The 18,591-nt window shown below is 40.2% G+C and overlaps 1 protein-coding gene across 1 annotated transcript; it reads right to left on the bottom strand.

Moving 5' to 3' along the window:
- Positions 1-1,672: 1,672 nt before the first annotated feature.
- Positions 1,673-11,705, bottom strand: LOC142652746 (regulator of G-protein signaling 9-binding protein B-like). Its single transcript, XM_075828418.1, has 3 exons — positions 11,610-11,705; positions 9,032-9,341; positions 1,673-2,063 (listed from the first exon to the last, which is right to left on the bottom strand). The coding sequence occupies exons 1-3, from the start codon at positions 11,703-11,705 to the stop codon at positions 1,714-1,716; spliced, it is 756 nt and encodes a 251-aa protein (XP_075684533.1). The 3' UTR covers positions 1,673-1,713.
- Positions 11,706-18,591: the final 6,886 nt, after the last annotated feature.

Raw genomic sequence — 18,591 nt, 5'->3', positions numbered from 1 at the left:
GGTAATATGCTTTTAATCCTCCCAATGTCAGCCTCTCTGAGTCTGCACTAATGTCCCTCGTCTCCGGTGAACAGGTATGGTGCACATCTTCTATTAACCACTCTACAAGCCGTGTATGTGGGTTATTTAAATTCACAGGCGTACGCACTCACCGCTCTCCACATCTGCCGCTGACACCGGTTCCGTAGAGCTTGGTTGACGGCATCCATCTTCATACTCATCACTCTGGTTCCTGCCCATTGCATTACCACATCTCACACTGCGCAACTCTGCTGTCACAGTGTGAGCGGCGAGCCCGTTGGGTTCTGTCGCGAGTTTTCATACTGCTTCCATGTGTGTCCGAATGCGGACGACATTGCTGCGTACAATGCATCCCACCACTACTCGGTGGGGCAATCTCCACCTACGGGCTTTGATACAGCCCGGTGAAGAGATTTTGGCTGCATAGCAGGCTCCAGTTGTATTTCCAATACACACATATTAGCAGCAATCGAATAGTGTTTTTTGGGAACAGTGAACACACTTATAATATAGGGTCACATTCCCTAATCAACACCTGTGCAGTCCAATTTATAGATTTATTGATTTAGACAACCTCTAGATCACTGCACAGCCACTTTGAGATAAGGGCACATTTATGTTGCTAATTAGCAATTTGTTTTCTTACGGAACAGGCTCTAGTTATACTTAGACATTCATAGTGCAGAAATAGGGGACATCTGTACTTCATAGGTTATATAACATTGGAATTTTAAATTAATTCATCAGTAATTATTATTATTTTTTTTTTACATAACTCCTCACTAGTCACATTACTCTTTTCCCCATTTTTTCCCCTCCCTTATATAAGATATGAACAATTGGTGGTGAACACCTTATGTGACTTTTTTTTTCATTATTTACTAATTGGAAGGCAATTTGCCCACTGTAGCTTCTTCACATTCTAGCCTTATATATGGCTAATAACAAAGGGTAGTGGTTTTTATCTCATAAAATGTTATTTTTAAGACAAATGAGGATTCAGCACAGCAAAGTTTTTCTTCTTCTTGCAGCTTAAATGGGGTTTCCAGACAGTGAAAATGTATGGCCTTTCCTCAGGATAGGCCATCAATAGCTGATGGGTCGGGGTCCGTCTCCTGGGATCACACCGATCAGATGTTTTGAAGGGGGTGCAGCACTTGTACGAGTGCTGTTTCCCCTTATTCCTGCCTGCTCGACATGCATTTAGCGGCGATTCACAGGCTTTTCCTCCATTCACTTCAATGGGAGAAAAGACTGCAATACCTGTGAATTGACGCTAAATGCGTGTCGGAGATTCACAGTGAGTAGAAAGTAGAAATTAAAGGGAAGCAGCACTCGTATGAGCGCTGTACCCCCTTCACAACAGCTGATCGGTGGAGGTCCCGGGAGTCGGACCCTGACCCATCAGCTATTGATGGCCTGGAAAATCCCTTTAAAGATTATGTATAGATTAGAATAGAGGATTGCTTCAGAGTTTTCCAAATTCTATTACTAACCATAAAGTATTATTTTATTTAAAAAATAAAAATAGCACCTATGAGTGCTAAGGGAGGCTAGAGGAAGATAGTAAGAGAGAATTATTATTGGGTGTAAAACTGTAAGAAGATCCATTTTTAATTATTAAGTCCTATTGCACTAAAGACATTGTCTACTAGGTGTTCCATTGAAAATGTGACTTCACATTTACCACATTTAGAGCACAGAAGAAAGGGTAACGGCTACGAGTGCAACACCACATAGAATCAATGACGCAATAAATTGTCCTCCATTGCAGCACTGACGCTTGTCTCCTCTTTCATCCACAGAGAGCAGTACTGTTGAGGAGACATCAGTGTTATCAACCTCATCATTCATGTTTGCTGTGGCTTCCACAGTCCACCTTAACACATTAACCTTTAATTCCATATCAGTGATCATCTCGTCCACCTTTATAATTTCCTTTTCTAGTTCACTGTGCTCCAATTTCTGTTTGTTAGTTGGCGAATCACTGTAGTTGATGTTCTGGACACTCAGTGCCCTGGAGGCAATAGCTGAAGTGCTGCCTGGAACATAAAAGGTACTTTAGAAATCTGAAGCTGTTTTTAAAGCACAGATCAGTAAGGATGGCTAGTGCACATCTTTATAGCTGTTATTAATAGTAGAATAGAAAGGAACAGACAGTCTGTTCACAGAGCTATAACCACTCTTTTTGTAACAAAATGTTGGTAAAAAATGAAAAAACTGCTTTCGGAATATAGGTCTCCAAACTAATAGAAACTATAAAGCTCATGCATTATTTAACTTATTTATCCATTATCCTTAGAAACAGATTGCAGAACAGCATCTGATATATGCAAGGGTTTTCTTACTTCCACTGTGATATTACTCAGTGAAATTGACATTCTTCTATTAAGTTAGGCACATTTAATGCTGTTCTTATTTTACAGCATAAGAATATATTTATAACATGAAAAATAGAAACAATCAATAGAAAATGCTGAATTTTATTAATCTATTGGTGTATTTAGCTTATATGGAAGCAAAATTTTTAAAGTAAAATGTCTTTATTGCAAGGCACAAAACTGCAAAATAATCTGGAATATCACAAGGCCAAAAGCAGAGCACTGAGTAGAAAGAACCAACTATGAGACAATGAAATAATAAAGCAATAGCATATTCTACGCAATTTGTGGTTCTCTACCTATACAGGTACATTTTCTAGAGTTTTCTGACCAATAATCTAGAATATATGATAATCCAGCATCTACCTCCCATAACAGCATACAAATGTTAAGCATCTTGCAACAGTCTTGCAAGGCATCGTTCAATTGCTCTAGTCAGTTTGCGAACAGGGTAATAGGAATGTGATTTATCTCCTATAGGTTGTAAAATAGTTAATATATGACCCAATTTTATCTATTTCATTATAAGAAGATACAGATAGCTTTTCCTTTGCCCATCACTTTTTAGATGTCATCAACTATTATTAGTGATGCAGTCTATACTAATAATTGTTGTCGGTGTACATACGAGAGCTTCTGCACCTTCGTTTCAGCAGCGGTGGGGGGTCGGACCTCCACCGATCCAAACTTTTAATATATCTCTATGACGTGAAAAGTTTGATGAAAGTGCAGTTAGTCTGTTTCTTCAATGACTAGGCTGTAATACAGTTGTAATACAGATTGAAACAGCGTAGTGTATTCATATTATAGGTCACTACAGAGGTGAAAGGAGATTAGACAGAAATACTCTGCATGATCAACAACATCACATGTTACAATTTCTGCCCGCTCCTAGCCCGTCAGGCCTTACAGTTCTAAACTAATAAAATCCCTAAGGGTAAAGGTATTTCCTTATTTTATAATTTATTTTTTTTACCACTTATACACCTTCAATTAAACCTTCTTATATGTTCAAATGGGACTTAGATCTCGGATCGTCTTCCCAATAATGGTTTAAAGCCCTGGTTTGGGTAAAGAGAGTGTCTAAAAGTTCTGTGCACTGGGAAATGTTGCGTAAAATTGCTTTTTGTTGGGATCTCACCCCGGTTTGCCATGCTAAAATGCCTTCTACTGCCTCTGACTTATGCCGGAGAGAGTGTCGTATGAGGGGTACTTACCTCCATGCTTGGTGGGTGTGTCCTGTAGCGCACACTTTTTGGTTGGATAGCTTTCAATTACTGAACAAGTTTTGAATTTCACAACCCTTTATATACAGGCCTTGCTTTATGCTTCCTAGGTTTGGAACAAACGCCTCAGCATGGTTGATCTGTGCTTTCATATATTATTCCGGCTGCGAGGCTTATGATTGCGCACAAGTAAAAATGTAACCCTCCTTTACCAAAGGTGGAATTACTGAACCAAATAATTTTTTCCTTCATGGGCCATTATATCACATGCCATCGAAAAGTTTCATAGGGACTGGTGTCACTGGATGGTATTTACTCAAAGAGACCTTTCTACTCTCATCTCCCCTCCTTCCTTATTATCCTAGTATTCACATCTTACTTCTGTATATTGGAAAGATATATGTATATACACTACCGTTCAAAAGTTTGGGGTCACCCAGACAATTTTGTGTTTTCCATGAAAACTCACACTTATATTTATCAAATGAGTTGGAAAATGACTAGAAAATATAGTCAAGACATTGACAAGGTTAGAAATAATGATTTTTATTTGAAATAATAATTTTCTCCTTCAAACTTTGCTTTCGTCAAAGAATGCTCCATTTGCAGCAATTACAGCATTGCAGACCTTTGGCATTCTAGCTGTTAATTTGCTGAGGTAATCGGGAGAAATTTCACCCCAAGCTTCCATAAGCCCCTCCCACAAGTTGGATTGGCTTGATGGGCACTTCTTGCGTACCATACGGTCAAGCTGCTCCCACAACAGCTCTATGGGGTTGAGATCTGGTGACTGCGCTGGCCACTCCATTACAGATAGAATACCAACTGCCTGCTTCTTCCCTAAATAGTTCTTGCATAATTTGGAGGTGTGCTTTGGGTCATTGTCCTGTTGTAGGATGAAATTGGCTCCAATCAAGCGCTGTCCACAGGGTATGGTATGGCGTTGCAAAATGGAGTGATAGCCTTCCTTATTCAAAATCCCTTTTACCTTGTACAAATCTCCCACTTTACCAGCACCAAAGCAACCCCAGATCATCACATTACCTCCACCATGCTTGACAGATGGCGTCAGGCACTCTTCCAGCATCTTTTCAGCTGTTCTGCGTCTCACAAATGTTCTTCTGTGTGATCCAAACACCTCAGACTTCGATTCGTCTGTCCATAACACTTTTTTCCAATCTTCCTCTGTCCAATGTCTGCGTGCTTTTGCCCATATTAATATTTTCCTTTTATTAGCCAGTCTCAGATATGGATTTTTCTTTGCCACTCTGCCCTGAAGGCCAGCATCCCAGAGTCGCCTCTTCACTGTAGACGTTGACACTGGCATTTTGCGGGTGCTATTTAATGAAGCTGCAAGTTGAGGACCTGTGAGGCGTCTATTTCTCAAACTAGAGACTCTAATGTACTTGTCTTGTTGCTCAGTTGTGCAGCGGGGCCTCCCACTTCTCTTCCTACTCTGGTTAGAGCCTGTTTTTGCTGTCCTCTGAAGGGAGTAGTACACACCGTTGTAGGAAATCTTCAGTTCCTTGGCAATTTCTCGCATGGAATAGCCTTCATTTCTAAGAACAAGAATAGACTGTCGAGTTTCACATGAAAGCTCTCTTTTTCTAGCCATTTTGAGAGTTTAATCGAACCCACAAATGTATTGCTCCAGATTCTCAACTAGCTCAAAGGAAGGTCAGTTTTATAGCTCCTCTAAACAGCAAAACTGTTTACAGCGGTGCTAATATAATTGCACAAGGGTTTTCAAGTGTTTTCTAATCATCCATTAGCCTTCTAACACAGTTAGCAAACACAATGTACCATTAGAACACCGGAGTGATGGTTGCTGGAAATGGGCCTCTATACACCTATGTAGATATTGCATTAAAAACCAGACGTTTGCAGCTAGAATAGTCATTTAGCACATTAACAATGTATAGAGTGTATTTCTGATTAATTTAATGTTATCTTCATTGAAAAAAACTGTGCTTTTCTTGCAAAATAAGGAAATTTCTGAGTGACCCTAAACTTTTGAATGGTAGTGTACGTAACCCTTGACTAGCCTTTGTAGTATTGTATAGTACAGTCTTAGATACTCTGTATATGTACCTTACTTTGGTTTCTATGTATACAAAATTGGATAATGTTACAGTCCTGCATGTTCTTATTCTGTTATTTCGTGAGTATCTCACTGTCATAGTTCTATAGAAATTTCATGTTCAACAAATCTCAGTGCTGTGACTTTTTATGGAACTTAAAAATGCACAGCTCTATACAAAGGGGGAGGGGGGGGGCGTGTCTGGCCATGCAGTGCCTGCTCCATTTATGCCATCAGAGTAGGAGCTGCTCTTACAGGATAAAATTTTATTTACAAAAAACAACGTCACTTGTTCAACAAAACTCAGTGCTGTGACTCTTTTTGGAACTTAAAGATGCACATCTCTATACAAAGGTGGGGGGGGGGGGGGCGTGTCTGGCCATACAGTGCCTGCTCCATTTATGCCATCAGAGTACGAGGTGCTCTTACAGGATAGCCCTTCGCCTTGGCTCATGGGAAGTGTATCTCTCTCTCTCTCTCTCTCTCTCTCTATATATATATATACACACCTCTTAATCATTGAATTCAGGTGTTTTTTCGGTCCCATTGCCACAGGTGTAAAAAAATTAGCACCTAGCCATGCATCCTGCCTTTACAAACATTTGTGAAACAATAGATTGTTCTAAAGAACTCACTGAATTCCAGCGTGGCACTGTAATAGGATGCCACCGTTGCAACAAGTCAGTTCGTGAAATTTCTTACCTCCTAGATATTTCATGATCAACTGTGAGGGGTATTATTGAAAAGTGGAATAGTTTATCAGCCACAGCAACTCAGCCACGAAGTGGTATGCCACGTGAAGTTAGAGAGCAGGGTCACCGAGTGCTGAGACTCAAAGTGCATAAAAGTCACCTACGCTCTGCTGACTCAATAGGTGTAGAGTTCAAAACCTTTTCTGGCATTAACATCAGCAGAAAGACTGTGTGCCGGGAGCTTCTTGGCATGGGTGTTTATGGCCACGCAGCTGCATGCAAGTGTTACATCACCAAGCACAAGCACAATGCCAAGCATCAGATCGAGTGGTGTAAAGTTCTATGGAGTGAAGAATTATGCTTTTCTATCTGGAAGTCTGATGGATCAGTCTGTGTTAGGCGAATCCCATGAGCATATTACCTGTCTGACTGCATTGTGCCAACTGTAAAGTTTGATGGAGGAGGGATAATACTATGGGGCTGTTTTTAAGTTGGCCTAAGCCCCTTAGTTCCAGTGAAGGGAAATCTTAATGCTTCAGCATATCAAGACATTTACACAATTGTGTGCGTCCAACTTTGTGGGAACAGTTTGGGGAAGGCCCTTTTCTGTTCCAGTATGACTGTGCTCCAGGTCCATGCATGGTTGGGTAACTTTGGTGTGGAAGAACTTGACTGGCCTGTACAGAGCCTTGATCTCAACCCCATCAAATACCTTTGGGATGAACAAGAACATAGCTTGCAAGCAAGGCCCTCTCGTCCATGGGCAAAAATTGCCACAGACACGTTCCAAAATCTTATACATATATATAGTAAGCTTCCCCTAATGTGCAGCACGATGCAGTTGACATTATAAAAGTGCAATTGTTTTTTTCTGATGATTGAGGGACAGACTATAAAAATAAAAGTAAATAAAACCCACAAAAAAATTAAATCACTAAATACAGAAAAAATAACCTACCCCCCAAAATAACGCCTCCCCAAAAGCTGTCATAGCCCTAGCCGAGACTTAATTACCCAAAATTAAACATGTAATACATCAAATTTGACAGTAGGCAATGACGGAAAAAATTGAAACGTCTATTTTAGGTTAACACTATATTATTACTATAAAAATTAAAAATTTTAATAAATTATGTGTATAAAAAATGATAAGAAAATAAACCTGCATTGGTTAGAAAAAAAAATGCTGCAAAAATTACGCCGCTAGCCCAACAGATAATTTATAGCCATTAAACTAACGCCTGCTAAACTTGTCTAAATGGTGTGTGGTCCTCCTGATGTTTCAAAGTGAACCGGTTAACTTAGATACTGAATTAGTTGGGGATTTGGAAATATCAGTATATCTAAATGATTTATTTTCCAAACTTTTGCAACATAATATATGCAAATAGCCTTTGTCTTAGTGTAAATGCTAAATATTTACAATTGTTATATATAAATTGCTACATAGAAGTTATTGTCAGATGGACAATTGAGTCATATTAGTCATATGAGTTTTGACAGAGAGCTGGTCTAGTTAAGCTTTCATCGTCCCACTGTATTGCTTGGGGCAGTAGTCAGACATAAGCTCAATATATATCACAGCAAAACATTACACTATTGTAATGTGTATGTATATTGTTGACAATGCATTAGTGTTCTGAGGAACAGTTTTGTCACAAACCCTTGGCAATTAAATGTCTAATAGAGTTGTAATTTTATTTAAAAAAAATTCCTGTCATTCTTGCAAAATAAAATTTTGAAAGACATGCTACGAAAACGCCACAAGTGAACATTCCCCCAGTCTTAGGCCTCATGCACACGACCGTAGCAATGTGCACGGTCGTGATTTCCGGGTTGGCCGGCCACAGAGCGACAGTCGCGAGCCGCCCGCAAATCGCGGGCTGTGCACATGGCCGCGGCCATTATTTTCAATGAGCCCGGACCGCAGAACACGGCCGTAATAAGGCTTGCCCATCCTATCTGCGGTCCGGGCTCTGGGGCCATGCACGGACCGTGAAAACCACGGTCGTGTGCATGGCCCCATAGGAATGAATGGGGCCGCAATTCTCCTGTGGATTCTCGGGGTAATTGCGGCCACAAAAGCATGTTCGTGTGCATGGGGCCTAACCCTTAGGTTTACATGTGCGTCATAGTTTTGATTCATAACTGAAGCTGTTCAAGCTCTGTTGTATGACAGGTCCAACAGATCGCCATTGACTCTGGATCTTTCGGGGTTCCATAGATTTTTGTGTCGATTTGCCAACATTAATAGCGCTGCATGCTGCATGCTGCACTATTCTTGATGTTAAAAGTGATGAAACCTCCAATCAGTAGTGTGAACACAGCCTTAGTTTAAACTTGGCAGTAATGAGTCTGAGTAACTCTTACAAGCCTCTCAATTTCTCATCAGTAGAATGAGAATATATGATTTCTACATGGATATGGTCTCCACATGTAAAATACAGCATATTCTGCATAAATTTAGAAATAACTCAAGCAAATTTTTACACATAAGTGATTAAGACTGTAGAAGAAGTGATTAGTCTTCTAATCCTAAACACAGTAAAGAACATATTTTTCTCCCTCTACATCTCTATGTTATTCCTTCATATAGCATAGCTGTTGGATGATCTTCAGTGAACTGCTTACCTGTAGCACCAGTCTGTATTGCTGGTTGATGAGTTGATGAGAGGGGAACAGCCAGACCCAAGTCAAACACTTTGCACATGTCATTGTGCAAAAGCTCCAAGCAACTGGAAAACTGTACCCATAGTCGCTCCAACACCTGACGATCTTCCTTGCTCAACTGTTTGTCCCGTAGAGCAGCAGTTATTATATTCCTGTTGCTTATCGCTAGCTCTTGTGCCCTTTCTCTTGTGCGTCTTAATTCGTCACGCAGGTGTTTGCTGTCCGACGAGCCACCAACAGAAATTGCCAAATGTCTGTAGCAGGCTACCACCTTCCCATTGATAAAATAAAAAAGAGGCTTAATTAATATAAAAAAATACAAATGGAATTATCTATTTATACATGATAATGTCCCACCACCAGTGAATGCGCAAGGTGATGAAGAATATATTGGGGAAAAGATCTTGGACTCCAGAATTTATCAGAAGAAGTTACAGTACTTCATCTAGTGGAAGAGGTTATGGCTCTGAGGAAAATTCTTGGGAATCCGAAAACAATGTTTATGCTTCTAGGCTTACAAAATAATTTCGTAAGAGATATCCTAACACGCCAGCCCCTAGGACCTCCTGGAAGAAGGGAAGTTCTGTCAGGACTTAAAGACAGAAACTCCAGTGTCCCAGGAAGTGGCTCTTCACATTGAACCATCTGAAATGTTGGACATCCCACTGCTGAATCTACCGTCCAGGTTCTCTGAATTCCTACCTCTCTGGATTCCTTGCACTGCCTGATTACCAGACTATTGAGCTTCCTGCCTGTAGTCTAGTTCCTTCTGCCTTAGGCCTTATTCACACAACTATAACGGTTTTTACTTTCCACAAATACGGATAGACATCTATGGGCAAGTCTGTGCCACAATTGCGGACAAGAATAGGACATGTTCTATATTTTGTGGATCATTTCTACGGCATCCGTCAAAATGTATTTGTGGCCAATAGAAATTAATGGGTACACAATTTTATCCGTAATTATGTATCCGTAATTACAGAAGAAAACTACAGTCATGTGCATGGGGCCTCACTCTTTAACCTATTGCTGCCTTTTTGTCTACAGAACTTGGACTGTTGCCGCTTATCTGTACCGAACCGGGACTGTTAGTTGACTACTCTAGCTATTAGCACCCTCCTGCCTGAACGTTTTAGCCACTGGACTCCAAATCTGCTACAGCTCTTGACACAAAGCAATCAAGATGTGATTGGTGTAGACTTTACTTTCAGCTTTAATTCAAGGGGTTTAACAAAAATATTGCATTAACCTTTCAGTATTACAGCAATTTTTACATAGTCCATCCATTTTCACAGGCTCAAAAGTAATTTGACAAAATCACATAATTATAAATAATTAGTAAGATTTAAAATAAAAGAACAAAAAAAAAAAAAAGGAAATCAAGAGGTTTACCTCGATGGAAAATTAGTTGTGCAAAAGTGGCATACTGTATACAGATGTGACCACCCTTAGTTTTGTTTGAACTCAATACAATATTGCGACATGCTAATAAAACCCTTGAAAGGCTGAAACTCACATCCCAACAACTGGGTGGCCACACATAGACACATAGCATAGACATCTCGTGACAGAGTATCAGAAAATCATGTATTTTTTCAAAGACAGTCATCTCACGCCACACATCTCAGGATATATTGAGATAAGAGAAAAGGTAAGGAAGGACAGATTTGTAAATGATTACAATAGAAGAAAATAATTGTCCTTGTCTAAAAATTACTGCAGTCAAAAAGTCGTACAATCCCCAATAGAAACCAATCAGATGGCTTATTTAATTTTGGAACTTGCACTGAAAGCGTTTTAACTCAGATTTTGATTGGCTGCTATAAGCAACATCTTCATTTATTTGTTTTTATACATAAGGGTCATTGATCTTTTGAGCTATAAAGTTTTCACATGAACTGTAAAACTTAACACGCAAAACCTTATGATCTTATCATTAAAGTTGACACATATTATTCATCCTGACCAGAAGATTCATTTTTATGAGGCTTGTCATAGACTGTGGTCAGTGTTTGGTACTTGGTGAACAAATCACAGACCAATAGTTTTGCAGGTATTAGGCCTTGTATAACTAAATGTATGATGACTATTCTCATGCAGCAACTTGTATACATTTATTATTTGAAGGAACATACTCTTATAATAGCAATGCATGCTTTCTTCCTTTATGAAAAAAATCTGAATTGTATGAACAAATGTCAGTTTCTCCTCATGTATCATAAAATAGAGAAGCTGTGCGTTCACCATCAGCATCACAAATTACACATAATCCTACCATGTTTCTATTCTTGTCCAACTACGTGGTCATCTGTCTCCTCTCATTCAGTAGGCAGCACTTATCCTTGTACTGACATTGAGCACTTGTCAACAGGTACAGTATAACAAAAAGTCGCAAAACAATATAAGAATTAAAGGCAGCTAAGTGATAGCCCTAAGAAGAACTATTTAATATAATAGCATACAAAATCATTCATGTTAATATTGCTATAAAATGTATGCAGTATTATTAGTATTAAGAGCAATAATAATTGCATACCTTGTTCAGTGCATCCACTACAGCACTGCATTCATTCCTTACTTTCTGGAAGTTCGCCTGCCCTTCGATGGCCACCTTATTATTTTGAATAGGCATTGCCGCTCACTGCCCTTGAGAAGTCTCCAATTTTAAAAGTTTGCAGTTTTTCAATCCTCCTGTTGTTGCACCTCCATTCTTAAGCCTTGAAGTATTGGGTATTATGTTCGCCTCTAGTACCCGTCTGAGGCAAAAGATTTCCCTTTTTAGGATGAAATAGTGGTGGCACCGTTCCTGAATTCAGTTGAGTAGAAGCATTAACAACAAGAGTGCTGATAAGTAATCTGAGAGATTATGAAAGGAGGTCCTAACCCTTGGTGAAATGACAAGGCCTTCGTAATCTCTTTATCCTATACATAGCTTAGCTGTGCAGCCCAAGTGTTCTCCATGTAGTTCTGTTGTATTCTATTTTAAATGGTTATGTTTAGATACATTATGTACATTTACAATATATTTAGCTGTCCTAAGCTACTTATTAGCGCTGCTCTAGGCACCTACCAAACCATCACTGTGAAATGTTCAGCAGATTTTCTGGAGAGACTTTTTACATTACTATGGTCTGAGTACTTGATCAAAAGGAAAAAAGCAAGGCAGCACATGCAAAAAATCAGGAGCTTTATTCACCCAGTGCAAAGTTTCAGTCCAACAGGACCTTTCTCAAGCATATTGAAACAACAAACAATGACCAGTATATAAGGACTTGTGGTGTCATTAGCAATTACAAAGATAATTAGTGTAAAAATACAAAAATATAAACATATAAAAAGTATATAAAATATAAAAAAAAAATTCAATGTGTATAATATAACATAATTAGGGGACAAACATATTAACCCCTTCCCGCAAAATCACGTACAGTTACGTGATGGGCATTAGTGTGTTAGCGCATTCCCACATAACTGTACATGATGGTGATGGAGCTAGCTCAGAAGCTGAGCCCGCACCATCACCGCCGGGTGCCAGTTGTATGTTACAGCTGGCACCCTGATGTAATGGCCAGGTCCGGAGCTAGCCTCCGATCCGGCCGATTAACCCCCTCAGATGCTGCGTTCAATAGAGATCGCAGCATGTAAGGGGTTTTTAGCCACCGGCACATCAGCAACGTGATCGCTGTGTTGTCGGTGGCTGCAGTGGCAACTGGAGGCCTAATACTGGCCTCCCGGTCTGCCAGCAATGGAAGCCTCCTTTGCCCCGCTCAGAGGCGGGGCCTAAAAGGCTTCCGGTACCATCGGCAAGATGGCGCCGGCTCAGCTTCCGGCCCAGAAGCTGAGACGGCGGCATCAGCAGTGGGTGTCCGCTGTATGTTACAGCGGACACCTCGCTGTAATGGCAAGAACCGGAGTTATCTCCGATTCCTGCCATTAACCCCTTAGATGCAGCGATCGAAAGTGATCGCTACATCTTAGTGGTTTATAGCAAATCGGCAACCCTGCCATGCGGTGGCAAGTCTGCCGACTGCTGCTATGGCAAAAGGAGGCCTAAAAATGGCCTCCTGTCTGCCATTATGGAAGTACATTAGGCCCCCACCAGAGGCGGAGCCTGATCGACTTGCTGTCGGTAAACAACCGACAGTTCTAATACATTGCGGAACATAGGTAGTGCAATGTATTAGAACATCAATAAAACAGTTGGAGCTTCAAGTCCCCTAGTGGGACTAAAGAAAAGTGTAAAAAAAGTAAAAATAAAAGTTGTAAAAAATTAAAAGTTTCAAGTAATAAACTAAAACACAATCACCCATTTTCCCTTATCAAGTCATTTATCATTGAAAAAAAGAATAAAACCATACATATTTGGTATCGCTGCGACCGTAACAACCTGAACTATAAAAATATAATATTTATCCTGCGCAGTGAACGCCATGAAAAAAAACCCCTAAAAAATACTGCCAGAATTGCTGTTTTTTTGGTCACTTTGTCTTCCAAGAATTTAAATAAAAAGTGATCAAAAAGTCGCATGTATCCAAAAATGGTACCTATAAAAACTATAGCTCGTCTCGCAAAAAAAAAACAACAAGCCCTCATACAGCTTTGTCGATGTAAAAATTAAAAAGTTATGGCGACAGAAAAAAACCATTCTTGTTACAAAAGTAATTTATGGTGTAAAAAGTTGTAAAACATAAAAAAGTGCTAAAAATTTGGTATCGCCGGAATCGTACTGATCCGCAGAATACAGTTAACATGTAATTTATTATGTGTGGTGAACGCTGTATAAAAGGAACTAAAAAAACTATGCCAGAATTGCTGTTTTTTGGTCACCTTGCCTCCAAAAAAAAAGGATAAAAAGCAAAAAACAGCCCTCATGCCGAAACGTCTATGAAAAAATAAAATAAGTTAAAGCTCCAATAAGTCAGTAAATAAAAAATCTGCAGTTGTGTAGGCACGAGGGGAACATTTTGTCTGTTTCAAGAGGCGAATTATCAAGGCCCTAAAATTAGGGTACCAGGAAGGGGAGGACTCAAAAATATCTGCTGGAAGCGAGGGTGCCAGTTTTATACTATGACAATACTTTCCCAGCAAAATTCCCCACACTGTAAAAGTGCAGAGTGTGGACCAAAAGGGGGATAAGTAAGGGCAGCATTTATCAGTGCGACACTGGCCTATGCATAAAGGATTGCTTCACTGCATAATACACATCTTCGGATTATATTTTTTTTACCCCATTATTATACCACCTGACTATGCCCCTGATGTACTCTGCCCAGCTTACATGTACCCCCACATTACTGAAATACCAGTAATACTCAAACAAAACAACTACCAAGCAAAATCCACGCTCCAAAAGCCAAACTGTGCTCCCTCCCTTCTGAACCCTACAGTGTGCCAAAACAGCAGCTTATGTCCACATATATGGCATTGCCATACCCTGGAGAATCCTTTTAACAATTTTTGGGGTGTGTTTCTCCAGTGGCACAAGCTGGGCACGACATATTTGCTACTGAAATGGCATATCTAGGGAAAAATTTTAATTTTTACTTTGCACCTTCCGCAGCGCAATCATTTATGGAAATGACCCGTGGGGTGAAAATGCTCACTACACCCCTTAATAAATGCCTTGATGGGTGTAGTTTCCAAAATGGGGCAATTTCTCAGGGGTTTCTTTTATTATTTCACATCAGAGCCTCTGCAATTGTGAACCAATACTTTGTAAATCGCCAAATTAGGCCTCAACTTCGCATGATACTCTTTCCCTCCTGAGCCCAGGCAAATGTCCAGGCAAAAGATTAGGGCCACATGTAGGGTGTTTCTAAAACGGGGAAACACAGCATAATAATTAGAGAGCTGTCTTGTTATGGTGGCACAAGCTGGGCACCACATATTGACATATCTATGGAAAAAGTCACTCTGCAACATCGAGTGCACACTAATTTCTGCAAAACACCTGCAGGGTTAACATGCTCACTACGACCCTAGGTGAATACCTTGAGTGGTGTAGTTTCCAAAATGGGGTCACCTCTGGGGGGGGGGTTCTACTGTTTTGGTCCCACAGGGGCTTTGCAAATGCGACATAGCGCCCAGAAACCAATCCAGCAAAATCTGTACTCCAAAAGCCAAATGGCGCGCATTCCCTTCTGAGCCCTGCCGTGTGCCGAAACAGCAGTTTATGACCACATATGGGGAATTGCTGTACTCGGGAGAAATTGCTTTACAAATGTTGTGGTTCGTTTTTTCCTTTATTTGTTGAGAAAAATGAAAAATTTTGAGCTAAAGCTACGTCTTATTGAAGAAAAAGGATTTGTTTTATTTTCACTGCCCAATTCTAATAAAAGCTATGAAACACCTGTGGGTTCAAAATGCTCACTACACCCCTAGATGAATTCCTCAATGGGTGTAGTTTCGTGAATGGAGTCACTTTTAGGGAGTTTCCACTGTACTGGTACCTTAGGGGCTTTGCAAAAGCGACATTGTGCCAAGAAATCAATCCAGCAAATTCTGTACTGCAACAGCCAAATGGCGCTCCTTCTATTCTGATCCTTGCCGTGAGCCCAAATAGTCGTTTATGACCACATATGGGGTATTTCTGTACTCGAGAGAAGTTTCTTTACAAATGTTGGGGTTATTTTTTTCCTTTATTTGTTGAGAAAATGAAAAATTTTGAGATAAAGCTACGTCTTATTGAAGAAAAAGGATTGTTTTTATTTTCACTGCCCAATTCTAATAAAATCTATGGGGTCAAAATGCTCACTATACCCCTAGATAATTTCCTCAAGGGCGTAGTTTCCAAAATGGGGTCACTTGTGGGGGGTTTCCACTGTTTTGGCCCTATCGGGGGGGGGGGGGGCTTTGCAAATGCGACATGGCCTTCGCAATCCATTTCTGCTAAATTTGATCTCCAAAAGCCAAATGGCGCTCCTTCCCTTCTATGCCCCGCTGTTTGTCCAAAAAGCCGTTTATGACCACATGTGGGGTATTGTTTTACTCGGGAGAAATTGCTTTACAAATGTTGTGGTGCTTTTTCTCTTTTAGTCCTTGTGGAAATGAGAAAAAAGTAGCTAAACCTACATTTTCTTTGAAAGAATATAGATTTTAATTTTCACTGCCTACTTCCAATAATTTCTGCAATATGCAAAATGCTCACTATACCCCTAGATAATTTCCTTAAGGGGTCTAGTTTACCAAATTGGGTCACTTTTTGGGGATTTCCACTGTTTTTGCACCGCAAGAGCCCTTCAAACCTGACATGGAGCCTAAAACATTTTCTAATAAAAAGGAGGCCCCAAAATCCACTAGGTGCTCCTTTGCTTCTGAGGCTCGTGCTTCAGTCCATAAGCACACTAGGAGCACATGTGGGATATTTCTAAAAACTGCAGAATCTGGGCAATATACTGTATATTGAGTTGCATTTCTTTGGTAAAACTTTGTGTTGCAAAAAAAATGGATTAAAAATGAATTTCTGAGACTTCCGGTTCAGGCCCCGACATGTGAGGACGTGCAGAGACAGAGCTCCAACTTCCGCTCCACATATCTCTCTGTCAGATCCCTCTGACCGATACCGAAGGTGTACAAGACACCCTATTACTCCTGCATACTGCCGTGGGTGTTTATGGACAGATTTATTTCTGTCATGGGCAAATCTAGGACGCAAACAAAATGCTTGGCCGAATAACAACCTAACATGGCGTAGGATCCCGTCACTATCAGTCAAGATGATACAGGTAAGGATTCACCCGATGAACTAGATGGTCACATTGATTATAAAAAGCTGGCAACTAGCATAGCTTCGCTTATTTCACCAGACCTGAAGGAGTCGTTGTCTAAAACGGTAGCTACATCGCTATCTCAACTGCATGCTACTATGGCGCTGCACGAAGAAAGGCTAGACACCTTTGACACCTCCTTAGAACACGTGTACTCAGATCTCAAAGACTTACGCCCCTCCATACACGATGCCCATCAGGAAAATAAAAGACTATGGGATCGTATTGAGGATCTAGAGAACAGCTCACTTCGTAGTAATCTACATATTATAGGTTTGCCTGAATTGGTACCGTCCGAGGACCTGAGATATCTGTGTGAAATTGATCTGCTAGCTGCTTTGTGTATACATCACTCATGCAAAGTCGAGTGAGCACACAGCATCAGACCTGAAGCAAGCTTCTTCGGACCAACGAGGAGATGCCAAAGCGCACCAAGATAGACCGAGGCAAGTTATTGTTAAGTACCTTGATTACTCAGACAAAATGTCGATATTGAAAGCGTTTAAAAATAATGGATTTCAAAGTATGGATTTCAAAGTATCGCATACTAATATTTGGAGACTTCTCTGCTGAAGTCACCAAGGGACGCCGTGCTTTTTCTCGGATTTGCTCGGAACTTTACAACAAATATGTTAAATTTACGCTGCTATCATGCTGTTAAAGTATATGTTTCTCAGTTCTGTGGGGTTGGGATGTTTTTGGGTAGGAATGGAGGGATTGCAAATGGATCATCAGTCGTTACTCAATAATACTTTTGTCTTTTATGAGAGTTGTTTAATGGAATATTAAGGGTCTCAAGTCACCACATAAGCGTATAATGGTATTAAGACATCTTAAACGTCTTAAAGCAGTTATTGCACTTTTGCAGGAAACACATTTGGTTGACGAAGATTTGGTACATATGAGGAGGCTGTGGGTAGGACAGGTATATGGTTCCCGAGCCAAGGACTCGAAGGCAGGAGTCTTAATTTTAATACATTTAAATCTACTTTACACAGTTACAAAAGTCACTACAGACTCAGAGGGTCATTGGATTCATTAACAGTTAGCTGGTTCAAATGACTATATAATTATTTATAATATATATGGACCTAACACAAAACAGTGATCCTTTTATCGTGAGATTGGTACACTTATAGGAGCTGACCCTCAGCAAAATAAACTCCTGGGCGGAGACCTCAATGTTGTCTTACATTCAGGGGAAGATAAAACTTGCGCACGTAAATAGAGACTTGGCTCGGGATCTGTAAAAGACGACACTTTATCTGATTTCCTTTTTGTGACAGGTCTTTTAGACCCCTGGCGGCTTTTAAATCCAGAGAGAAGAGAGTACACTCATTATTCTCATGCCCATCAATCTTGGTCAAGGATAGATTATACTCTGGTGACACACTCTTTCCTGCCGAGGATAGGGCAATGTGAAATTGAAAATATGGTCATTTCAGATCACTCTCCTGTAGTGTTGGATATACATGATACTTTTCCTCGGGGTTCAGACTATTTATGGCGCTTCCCTTCTAATTTAGCGTCGGATGAAGCTTTTCAGGAAAAGATGCGTGGATGGTGGCGATAGTATGAACTAACGAATGGGGCGCATATAGAGAATCCCCCATTATATTGGGACACTGCTAAAGCAGTTTTGAGAGGGAACCTGATATCATATATATCCAGTCTTAAAAAGACTGTTAAAGAAAAAGTTCAAGACTTCAGCCAGGGTCTTAGATTGGCATATACTCATTTCCAAACCCAACC

The sequence above is a fragment of the Rhinoderma darwinii genome, chromosome 5 (assembly GCF_050947455.1).
Source record: "Rhinoderma darwinii isolate aRhiDar2 chromosome 5, aRhiDar2.hap1, whole genome shotgun sequence".
Taxonomy (NCBI): domain Eukaryota; kingdom Metazoa; phylum Chordata; class Amphibia; order Anura; family Rhinodermatidae; genus Rhinoderma; species Rhinoderma darwinii.
The sequence above is the reverse complement of the archived record's forward strand: the minus strand, read 5'-3'. Positions and strand labels throughout refer to the sequence as shown.